Source organism: Crocodylus porosus, unplaced genomic scaffold (genome assembly GCF_001723895.1).
Source record: "Crocodylus porosus isolate Cpor-Errol unplaced genomic scaffold, CroPor_comp1, whole genome shotgun sequence".
In the NCBI taxonomy this organism is placed as follows: Eukaryota; Metazoa; Chordata; order Crocodylia; family Crocodylidae; genus Crocodylus; species Crocodylus porosus.
The window spans coordinates 21,814,860-21,826,981 of NW_017728907.1; the positions used below are offsets into that span (position 1 = coordinate 21,814,860).

At 41.2% G+C, this 12,122-nt stretch overlaps 1 protein-coding gene across 2 annotated transcripts in view; it reads left to right on the forward strand.

The window, feature by feature from the left end:
- DHX9 (DExH-box helicase 9) overlaps window positions 1–12,122 on the forward strand; it is a 48,377-nt gene that overhangs the window by 20,652 nt on the left and 15,603 nt on the right. For both annotated transcript variants that reach the window (XM_019530960.1, XM_019530961.1), the window contains 8 exons: window positions 4,045–4,122; window positions 4,508–4,699; window positions 6,016–6,157; window positions 6,687–6,769; window positions 7,826–7,982; window positions 8,580–8,680; window positions 10,491–10,704; window positions 11,974–12,068. In XM_019530960.1, coding sequence (XP_019386505.1) covers window positions 4,045–4,122; window positions 4,508–4,699; window positions 6,016–6,157; window positions 6,687–6,769; window positions 7,826–7,982; window positions 8,580–8,680; window positions 10,491–10,704; window positions 11,974–12,068 — 1,062 coding nt within the window. The remainder of the gene's footprint in view (window positions 1–4,044; window positions 4,123–4,507; window positions 4,700–6,015; window positions 6,158–6,686; window positions 6,770–7,825; window positions 7,983–8,579; window positions 8,681–10,490; window positions 10,705–11,973; window positions 12,069–12,122) is intronic.

Consider the following 12,122-nt stretch of genomic DNA (forward strand, 5'->3'; position numbering starts at 1 on the left):
TTTGAATTGTGGAGCCCAAAACTGGACGCAGTACTCCAGCTGCGGCCTCACCAAGGCCGAGTACAAGGGGAGAATGACGTCCCAGGATTTGCTTGAGAAGCATCTATGGATACAAGCCAGTGTTTTAGTCACTTTAATAGCTGCAGCACCGCATCGAAGGCTTATGTTCATCTTGTGGTCAATGATGACCCCCAAATCTCTTTCTTGCATAGTGCTAGCCAGTGTAGCACTGCTGAGCCTATAAGGATGCTGCAGGTTTTTCCTCTCAAGGTGGAGAACCTTGCATTTTTCAGTTGGCCATTTTTCAGATGGTTAAACACCATCAGGTTCTCGTCCACCCATTTGCTGAGCCTGTCCAGGTCAGCCTGGATCGCCCTCCTGTTTTTACTGTTTCTTGAAGAGCTGCTCTGTTTTTAGTAAATTTTCAGATGAAATCACCATTCCACCCTATCTAGTTTTACTACAGAGTTCGTGTCACTACTTTATTCTTTTCTTCCTGCTGCTTCTTAAAGGCTGCAGCTACAATATGAGAAGTTTTTACATGTTTTATAACTTTTTTTGCTGTTCTATAGATCTTTTGCAGAGTGTCCAACTTCATGATGTCATTAAGAAGCAAGTTTAGCCCATGGGATATATATCCTGTTGTACTAATATGTGACTATCCACTACTAGCCAACTGTCCATCAAGAATGAGAGGCAGGGCGTGCGGGTGGGGACAGAGGCCTGCATCTGGCTCCCCCTCCCCTTCCCCACTGCCATTTCTGGCCTGTGCTGGGCCCAGCACCCTCTGCCCCCCATGCCCTCCATTTTGGGTCCAGGCTGGGCCCAGTATGCCCTCCATACTGCCATTGTGGGGCTGGCACCGAGCCTGCCCTCCCCACCTTCCCTGCCATTTCAGGGCGGGGCAGGGCTGCTTCCCCCCACCTTCCATTTTGGGATCAAGCTGGGCCCAGCACACTTCCCCCACCTTCTCTGCTGCTGTTTCAGGGCTAGGCCCACTCGTTCCATCCCTTGCAACAACCTGGGACAGCTGCTCCCCTCACCGCTGGCTCCCTCCTTCCCCCTCCCCCCGCACCCCTCACCGCCTTGTCAGCCTGGGCCTGCTGCTCCCCGCCCCCTCCACCCCCCCATGTCAGGAGGGGGCAGCAAGGGAGAGAGAGAAGCGGGGGAGTGCTGGCCTCAGAGGCCCCCCCGCAGAGCGTCCAAAACCTTTCTCCCCCCCCCGCACTGCTGCCACCACCTCCAAGGAGCAGCTCTGCTGGCTTCTCCCCTCTTCCCCACCCCCCCAATTCTGTCCGTTCCATTGCTGCTGTCTCCAGAGAGCAGGGCAGGGGGGGTGAGGCCAGCTGTGCTGGCTTGGCCCCCCCTACTCCACCCCTGTGTCCCCATCATCATGGCGGCAAACTGCCACCTCCCATGTGAATGCTGTATTCGCACTCTGATTGGCTGTTTCCATCAGCCAGTCAGAGTTTGAATAAAGCATTATGGACAGGTGGATAGACAGACTATGGCTTATGTAATATCAGTATGATCTCCCATGCTGCTTTCATGTTTCAACATTTTGGGGGTGTAAAGGGTAGCAATATATGAACACCTTGTCTTAAATATTTTATTCGTCGTTCTAAAAGAAAATATTTCATAAGAGGGTTTCTTTTCCAAAAATTTTCCATTTTTCCAATTTTTTGGAAAAAAACAAAAAAGTCCTTGGAAAAAACAGAAAAAATCAGGGTTTTTTCCCTAAATTCTTTGTTTTTTTCCTGGGCCTTCACATCTCTATGTATGCATCTGATTATGAATTGGAGCAACTCTCGTGATATATCAGTGGGAGCTGATAGAAAAAGTAGTAATAATTCTAGCGCCTTTTGAAGAATTTTAATACGTGAATTGAGTTCATCCCTGGCTTCTGCTTCTGATGTCATCCCATCCATTGTGGCTTTAAAAGGCTTTTGAGGAAAGTTACATATTCAGACCATGGACTTAAAACTATGGAAGTTACTTTGCTGGAAGCCATGGAAACGCACTTTGCTGAAATTTGAATCAGAATTTCTACAGCATTGCAGTGCTGCTGGATTCAAGATACAAGGACGGTACTTTACCAACAACAGCAAAAAGCTGCTGGCTACACAATGTTTGTGACACACCTGGAAAAAAGGCAAGCCAACGGGAATGACATGGAACAGACAACCTGTCACAAAGAAATCAAAGGAAGCTGGTGACAGCACTACAAAACCGAGATCCCTGTGTTTGATGTATGATGAGATATTGGAGGGGAAAGTACCTGTGGAGTTAAAACAGATGGGGTAAACAGTAGTGTAACACTTCAGACACAAAGATATCTGAATGAGCCCACGCTTCCACAAAGTGCAGAAAAACTGAAATACTGGGAGAGCAACAAAAGCCAATTTCCCTCCCTCCCCACTTTGGCTGAAGCGGCATGGAAGTTTCTCTGTGCCTTCTGCAGCACTGTTGAGAGTGAACAGCTGTTGAGTGCAGCTTCACATGTTGTGGATGGGAAGAGGAACTGACTGATATATGAAAAAGCAGAAATGTTCCTTTTTGCCGAGGAAAAACTTCCACTTGCTATGCTGAAGTTGTGAGTAAGCAATGAGGAAGGCGTAATAAATATGTCTTATTTTTTTTACTCTACCACTACTGTAATTTATTATTATTGTTGTTGTTGTTATTGTTGTTATTATTATTATTACTATTATTACAATGGTTTCTACTACTAGAGAATGTTACCTCAACATTTTTTGTTAGTAATGTTTGCATCTTGATCTCCATTTCTTGCAGGTATATTTTGAAGCCAAAATGTTTATGATTATGCAATTTTTTCCAACCTTATTGGGGTGATTTTTGTAAAACAAATTGAGTATTGAATTTTATAACGGCCTGTCTGCCAAATGAATTGTTATGTGAGTGTATAAAGTTATACTGCAAACTAGAATTTTAAGAGTAAAGGTTTTAAAGTTAATATGCGTTTGTTTGTTTTTATTTTGCTACAAAATGTTTCTAGAAGCAGGGATGCAAACAATTATCCATCTACATGCCTGTGTAAAACAAAAAAAAATATGTTTATTTGTGTCAGTAGTTTAAAGTGCCTTGCATTATTACTAAATATTTCTTATTGGATCAATATCGGTCAATATGGTTAGTTAATAATTAACTATTGGTAGCAGCCAAGAACATTCTTATCAGTACATCAGTAAGGTTGTGAGTGACACTGATTTAGTTTACCTGTCATATAGAAAACTTCAGTTTGCAAATCTTGCTAGAGATGTGATTATCAGTTTCCTTTTTGCTCTAATTAAGTGATCCCTTGCTAGCAAAGCTGAGAAGTAAACTTTTGTTTTTGTTTTTTTTTCAAATGGATTACCAGCTTCAGTAACTGATCATTTTCTTCCTTCCCTTTTTATACAGAAGGATTCATCCCTGGGCTGTGCCTATGTATATTTATGTCAGTAGGCTGTTAGTTCCTCAAGACGTGTGTTGGATATACTGGGTGTAAGGGAGGCACCAGGAAAACGTACTCCTCATCTACTTGTGCTTTGCACTAATGTGTGCTGAAAAATGTTATGTAGCTGCTTTTCAGTGCTTACCTAGGGTCATTCTTGGACACGCTCATGCAAACAGAAGCATGTCGCTTTTCTATATGTGGCTTTGAGTCGCATGTGGTTTTGTTTTGTTTTTACAATAGCACTCCCTTATACTGTCCAACACGGGGCCATACTTCTTGAGTACTACCATATGGAGTCTGTTTCTCATCCAAGAAGGGTGTGCAGTGTGTTTTGTCTCCTAGATCTCAGACAGTTCTTTTAGAAAAGCTGCTTTGGGATGGACCATTTAACTCCAACGTGCTGGCACAAGTGAATAAAGAAATTGTAGGATAGTTAAATTATGTTGCTCTTTTTGAGGAGCTAGATGGTGAAGATCTGGTTTCTTCTGGAATTATTGTATCACTATGGTTATTTGTATCTTAGAGTTGTCAGCAATTTGAATAACAATCTCTACAATGAGTCTATTACCCATGTGTTTACTTTCCAGGCTACCCCAGAGCAGATAAGCATGGACTTGAAAAATGCTTTTTTGTACCGTCTGGATCAGGATCAAGAATTACACAAGGTAAGAATTGTTGATTATTAGGTATGGTGATGGTCTTCTAGAAGGCTTTCTTGCTCTAAGTGGCTTTCCCCCACACACCTCTCCTCCCCCCCCCAAACCCAGAGATGTTACTCTTTTAGGGTATGATATACTCTTTTTGATGCAGTGTATTGTGGGTTTCAAGTAGAAATGGACAATAGGTGCTTGTGCAAGTGAATGCAGGAATGGTAATTTTAATATGTTTGGGTAAAAGTTGTTTCTTGTAGGTTTGTTGCATATATAAATCGTTTAAGGCATGCAGGCTACACGAAAGTACAGGTTGTGCAAAAATGAGGTTGAGACGAGTAGATATTGAGCAGATTGTTTGTATTATTGCAAATTGCTGGAAATGTGCTGTCGCTTTCAGATCTTAAAAGACCGGGAAACACTGCCTGTGAAGAAGTTTGAGAGAGAAATTCTGGATGCAATTTATCACAATTCTGTTGTCATCATTCGTGGTGCCACTGGTTGTGGCAAAACCACTCAAGTTCCCCAGTACATTTTGGATGATCACCTCAGAAATGACATAGGTGCAGAATGTAACATTGTAGTGACACAGGTGAGGAATATATGCGTTAAAACTACCTGGGTTCATGGTGGGAGATACAGCCCGTTAAGATATGCTAAAATTAGAACAGCACATTGAAGACTAGAGAAATTGATCTGTTACACATCTTGGAAAATGTTTGCTCTCTTGTCAACTGTAGATGTCAGGAGTACTCTTCTGCTATACATATGATAACGCAGTATTTGCTATGTGTGTATGTGAAGAGTGATTTGTGTTACAGTGGGTTTATGATACGGTTTCGTGAAAATTATGTGAAAAAAAACAAAACAGTATGCCATGCATTTGCATGTAAACTTGTTCTTTTGGATACACGGTAGTGGAATGCCCCAGTTGATAGATAAGCTGTGGGTAGGTGAGATGTATTGGCTGTGTGAAGGAGAGGGATTCAGTGCACCTAGAGAGGAGGGAAATGGCAACATGTAGAAACACACCCGGCCCATGTGATTTCCCTCCCCCACTCCCTTCTGAAACGGTTTGTTTGCATTTTGGATCTTATTTTTTCTGTTCTTTCTACTGTTTGGGTATTTGTACACATGTCTATGCTGCAGTACCAGGCACTTTTAAAAGCACCCAGCGCTGTGGCACATGCATTTGTATAAATGGCAAAATGTGTGTCACTGCTGGCAAAATAGCAGCAGTGCACTTTTGAACCAAAACACATCAAAGGTGTTTAGTTCAAAAGTGTACTGCCACCATTTTCTGTGCATTGACGTGCATTTCGCCATTTATATAAATGCATGCAACACAGCACTGGGCGTGTCAGCTTGCATGCTCCTCAGATTTGATTAACTGAGTCTGCTCCAATGCGCTGGATTTCTGGCATGTCAAAGCAGACAAAGGTGTATGTATAAATGCCCTTTGTTTTCTGCAGTAGTTGCAGTGTGAGGTTTGTCTATTAATTTCAGTTCAGTAAAAACTGTTAATGGTTTTTATTTAATTTGCTTGCGCTGCACAGCAGAATTTCCTTAAGTTATATACAGGCCTAGGGTAGAAGAAGGGTTTTGAGGTGTGTTGATAGAGCTGTAGAGGCTTCTAAAATTATGCATGGCACAAGCCCCTACTTTTGGTTCTCTATATTCATGAGTATTAAAATGATCTTTTTAAAAATCTCAATTTTTAGTTTTTTCACTCTTTAGCTTTTGTCCAAGAGCATTTCTGTCTACAGAAATGACTGCCCTGCAATGCTAAAGGCTAGGAGGGGTAGATCATTGGGAACATTTAACTTTTCCAATGTAACCATTACATGCTTCTGTTGATAAATTTATACAAGTTTCATCCTCATTTGGAAAACATGTTTCACCCTGCAGCCCAGGAGGATCAGTGCAGTTTCTGTGGCAGAGCGTGTGTCTTTTGAGAGAGGAGAAGAACCTGGGCAAAGCTGTGGATACAGCGTACGATTTGAATCCGTGCTTCCCCGGCCCCATGCCAGTGTGATGTTCTGCACTGTAGGTCTGTTCGATATTGCTTTGTTGTTCAGATATGGGCGTTATTGAATAACGATATAGAGATCACAGCACTACCAGCAGACAGAAAAGAGTATCAAATCAATGATTCTCTGAAAGAATCTGAATATGTACAGTCAGCTTTTGTTTGGTCTGTATAGCTTGTTAGCGAACTTTCTATTATGGGAATTAAAATGTGCCAGTTTAGTTTGGTCATGATGAGGCTCATTGAAAATAGCAAATGAATGATGAATACAACTTGGATATCATAGCAATAGCATTACTTCTAGGTGAAATGGGGGGTTTTCACTTCTACCTGGAGAAGAGGGACAAGGAAGTGATGAGGGCTGTCTCCTAATTATAATGTTTATGCTCCCTGCCCATGACAGAAATGAAAGCATGGGATTTATGGGGTTGCAAAATGTGCCCTTTGTGTATTGGCATTAAACGCATGTTGCCATTACTTCAAATAGTTATAATAAAACTTAGTTAAGTACCATCCAACTTTGCTTCTGACTGTTACCCTTTCTATTAAGGTGTCCTCCTGAGAAAGCTGGAGGCTGGGATCCGTGGAATTAGCCATGTTATTGTGGATGAGATCCATGAGAGAGACATTAATGTGAGTTGCTAAGCTGGAGCTTTGCTTGCCTGCTACCCCAGTCAGTGTTATTGTGCTTATTTACTGCTTTGTGTTCTTGTGTTTTAGTATGTGAAAGGGAATTGTACATTGTACTAACTGCATAGATCAGGGTCTGGTATCTTATTCTCTAACAATGTCTTTAGAAATATTTCTCCTAGCGTGGGTCTTTCATCAGAAGAATAGAGCTTTAAGAGCTCTTCCAGTGCTACTTCATTTATTAGGTTTTTGAAGATCCTCTTTAGCAAAGAGAGCAACACAGTACAAGTATATAAAGTGATTGTATACCATTGATAGGGATTAAAGTTCAGGTGGAGAAAGAGTATGAAAATCCAGGTCAACCTTGGAATTTTTGTTTTTCAAGTCCTGAACTACAGTTCTTGCTAAATAGCAGGTGAACCAAAGTTAGAGCTTCTTGAACTTTGCTTTTGAAACCTAGGTAAGAAGTATTTTTCTCTAACAAGCTGACCACTGTTTGGAGATTTTGTAGGATTTGGAGAATTTTAGACTAATTTCTTTCAAATAAAAAAAGACGGTTATTTCTTTAGGTGAATGCACATGTTATCATTTTTAATCATTTGGTTTGCCTTATTTGTACTGTTTGGTCATTTATAGCTTGTCTGTATTTCAGTATTACATTTGTTATTAAACTTTACTTACATTAAATAAACTAATAGATTTTTGGTGGTTGGCTCTTTGAACCTTCCTTGATTCCCAAAAATTCCTGTAGGCATTTACAAGCTGCATACTAAAGGATAGCAGCAAAAGATTTTTGAGTGCTATTGTGGGCTCGTTCACATGGATGTCAAAACTCTCTTAAGGAATATGGGAATCCAGAAATGGCTAGGGAGTATAATTCCCCAACCCTACTAATTTATTTTTTGAAGCTACGGGAAGTTTCTCTGGATGGTATATGACATAACTGTTTCTCTCATTGATTGTGCAGGTTTCTAACCTTTTCTGGTCACCCTGGAAGATGTGATTTCTCTAAGAAACTTTGTGTTCTTGGGTTAATACTCTTATTTTCTTTCTATACAGACTGACTTCCTCCTGGTCGTGCTGAGGGATGTAGTTCAGGCATATCCTGAAATCAGAGTCATTCTCATGTCTGCCACCATTGATACCAGCATGTTCTGTGAATACTTCTTTAAGTGTCCTATCATTGAGGTCTTTGGCAGAACATATCCAGTTCAAGGTAAACCACTGGTTGAGCATGTATGTCAGTAGTTATTCTAGTTTCTTTGTGAATATTATGCAGTCTAGAGGGGATAAAAGAATAGTTGGGTGAAATGGCATCTCTTACTGAGATGAAGTCATGCTCTTTTTGGCAAGGAAGAGGGACAGTCCTAACAAAAAATTCTGGTGTATTCTTTCTGTTGGTCCCTTGGCAGGCTAAACTGTTGTAGAATGGTTCAAAACAGGTTGCTTTTACATAATGCAGATACTCACTGACTTGGAAGTTGCTTTAAATGAATCGGTATAGAACTGTGTGTGAAGAATTTGAATGAGCCTGTAAGTCTGAGATGAGGTACATCAGTTGAACAAGTCTGGGAAAGACTGGAAGGCTACTGCTTATACTTAACATGTTCTGTGGATAAATAAAAGGCTAAAGTTTCCAACTCTGCTAGACAGGCATTTCTCACCAATACTCATTGCAGACTGAGGTAGAAACCTTCTCTTTTTTATCAGTGTTATCTCTTGGAAGGGGTGCTGAGGGGCTGTGGTAGAATGATGCATTCCTTTAATATCACCATATGTAACAGTCATGTGTACTGATGGTCTGTTTTTGCAGAGTATTTTCTGGAGGATTGTATTCAGATGACTCAGTTTATTCCTCCATCAAAGGATAAGAAGAAGAAGGACAAGGATGAAGAAGGTGGTGAAGAAGATGATGTACGATGGACTTGCTTACATGAGTATACTATACAAACACTAGATGTAACAAGTACTAGCGTAATGCATGCAGAGCCATATTTTCTCACTTGTATAGCACTCTGGCATTCTGACTGATAGTGGAGAGATCATTACAAATGATGGATCATTTTAATAAGGACTAATGGGTGACTAGTAATAACTAGCAAGCATTTATTTGCAATATTAACAAGAGGCGCAGGCAGAATGACTAAGTATCGAACAGAATAGATCCTACATTGTTCAGTAGAACATTGTTACTTGAAAACATTTTTTTCTGCAACTTTGCCAGTTATCCTTCATAGTTTCATTGTTGTTGATGTAGAAATGGAACTGAAAATATGTTGTGTATGCTTGTGTAATTGCTATATACTTACAGTTATTTTATGAGGTTCTAGTTCTAAGTTAAAAAAACCCGAAAACTTAAGACCTGTATTACAGAAGGAATGGATATAGTGTGAGCTCAGCAGGTGAAAAGCCTTCAACGAAATTATAGGTTTCTGTTTTCCTTCTGTTGCAGTTTATACTGCCTGTACTTACCTGCATCAAGAATCTGTATTCATTTTGCTGCTTCAGGAGCTGGTAGTCTCTTGAAACAAACAGTATACACAAACCTAGACTTAAGTCAGCTTAAACAGTTCTCCCTAATGTTTTTTCATTGCAAATAGATGTTAAGAGCTCTATAGCTAAGAGATTAAAGGGAGGGGGGGACTCTCTTCTGTTCTGTTTAGCATGTTTCCTTGTGCATTAGAGATTTCTGTAGTTTTTATGTAACGGGTGTCTAGATTTGACTTATATTGTTGTGATGTGGAAATAAGCAACCATGTAGATGTAGGAACATGTAATTGTGAAATCACAAAATCCTCAGTGGCTTTTAGAGACAAGCTAAAGAACTTCAGATTCTACACCTAACAAGATTTCAGGTTGACTTCTTTCCCCGCATACACAAGATACAAGTAATTTGGGATTTTAATATGTAATCGGGGACAGAACCAGGAGGATACACTTGCACCCTCCTTTGATTCCTATTCCACCTGAAGTTTGAAACCAACTGCCTGGCGGTGGCAGCAGCATTTCTAGTTAGGCAGTGCTGGGGGAGTCGATTGAATTCTTGGTTTGTTGTAATCTGCCTGATCCTTTCCAGAGTCTTCCTTTTCATGGTCTTGATGTTCCACTAATCAAGCTATCCTTTGTTCAGCAGCTGCTTGTTAGCTGCTCTTGAAGCTCCTGTTTCACAGCCCTGCAGATTGTTTCCAGTTCATTCCAATGAAGCTATATTAGTTTTGGCTTCAGTCTTAAACTGAATACAGCCCTAGGCCCCTAGTGTATTAGAGAAGCTTCTAGTTTATTTTTAACTGGAGAAAATACAGGATTTTTTTATGTGATGATACACCTCATCATCTGTATCCCCCTTTTCAGCATCCTAGATCTACCTATGTATGTAATTGATATTTTTAAAGAGACATATTTTTCTTTCTCTTACAGTAGTAACTACTCTTGTCCTTCTTATTAAGGCTCAATTTTTTTAAGAGTTTTTTCTGTTCCTAAATTATAATTTAGTTTGCTTAGAGTTTTATTCTTGCAATAGAATGTACTGTATAGAAAAAGGCTTGGGAAATGAGACCAGGCTACCTCCATAACAAGGGCTGTTATATATGAGTGAGCATGGGACAGTTTCGTTGTTAGTCAGTTCAGTTCTGTTCATTTGTTTGCCTGAGTTACCACTGATCCCCAAAGTGTGAGTATTATCAAATAAACAATGTGTGACTTTTTTTTTTCCAAACCCTTGCAGGCCAACTGCAACCTTCTCTGCAGTGATGAATATGGACCAGAAACAAAACGCTCCATGGCTCAGTTGAATGAGAAGGAAACTCCCTTTGAACTCATTGAGGCCCTGCTTAAGTACATTGAGACCCTGAATGTTCCAGGAGCTGTGCTTGTCTTCTTGCCTGGCTGGAACCTGATCTATACCATGCAAAAGCATCTGGAAATGAATCCTCATTTTGGTGAAGAAAACTGTTTTATTCTGCTTATTTTTCTTGTTAAGTACTTATGGCACGTGTAAATTTGAGGCTACTGGCAAATGTTAAGGCAATTGGAGTTTGAGGAATTATGTCCCCTCCCCAAAATTGTGTAACCTGCAATAACAAATATATGTGGCTGATTGTGCCATTTTCTGGATGAGGCATAAAACTCCCCAGATCCCAATTATGTGATTGCCTGTGAATGAGCTGCAGAGCAAAGCGGTTTGAAGCCACACATACAGCTGAGGACTGGGGGCTCATAACTTGTACCCCTGCTTTTCAGAAGTGCCTGGTACCCTGTCAGGCTTACATCACTCTGCCCCTTTAAAAGAACAGGTGTGTGATGTGAGCAGGGTGCCCATGGAAGCAGCAGCTGGGGATCAGGGAGCTCACTCTCCAATTGACATTTCCACATGCAGCAGTTGCCACTTCCCTTAAAGCGGCATATAGCTGGGATTTCTAAGGGTGCCTGTACGTGAGTGTAGAGGCAATTACCACGCTCCGGCAGCCTCCCGCATCTCGTGTATTAGTGTCCTTGCATGTCAAAATTGCAGCGGGAGTGCTTGTACTAAAGCTTTAATTCAAGCACCTGTGCCACCATTTTGAAGTGTGGGGAGGCTGATGCATGAGAGAATGAAGTGGTTTAATTAGAGCAGCTCTCTGAGCTAGTCTTATTTAAAGTGCTGCCCCCCACCCCACCCCTCCCATCCCCAGAGCACATGTAAAAGTGCCCTAAGTTTCCCAGGCTCCATGAGCCTAACATCACTGAGAGGCTCCTTGATCTTTAGTTCATGGTGCCAGTCCCTCACCTACCTCTGGGGATCAGGTGAGGCAAGGGGAGCAGGTAAAAATGTGATCAGGAAGGAGATAAACGTGTTCCAGACTCTGGGGCTGACCCATGCCCAATCCCAATGCTTATCTGAGCATCAGAGTCTGGGCAGGACAAGACATGCAACATGTTCCATTTAAAGTGTGAAGCAAACCAGACAGAAAGGTGTTCTGTCATTATGTGGAACATCTTTGTGACTCATTTGCTACATTGTCATGCCATAAATCGGCTTGAATGTAGCATGTTACAGTTAAAGGTGTTAATCATGTCATAAGTGAGCCATAAATGTAATGTCTGCGGGGGGGGGGGCTGAGATCTGGAGTATGGAGGGCCTGGTCATATGAAGCAATGGGAGGATAAGGAGGAGTTAAACTTGGATGTATGCTTTTCCAGTTATGGCTAACCTTCTTGTACTCTTTTAGGAAGCCATCGGTACAGGGTTCTGCCATTGCATTCACAAATTCCTCGAGAGGAACAGCGTAAAGTGTTTGATCCAGTGCCTCCTGGAGTGACCAAGGTAAAATTACCCTCTGCATGCAAAGCAGGGCAGTCACAGTATCTTATACTTTTG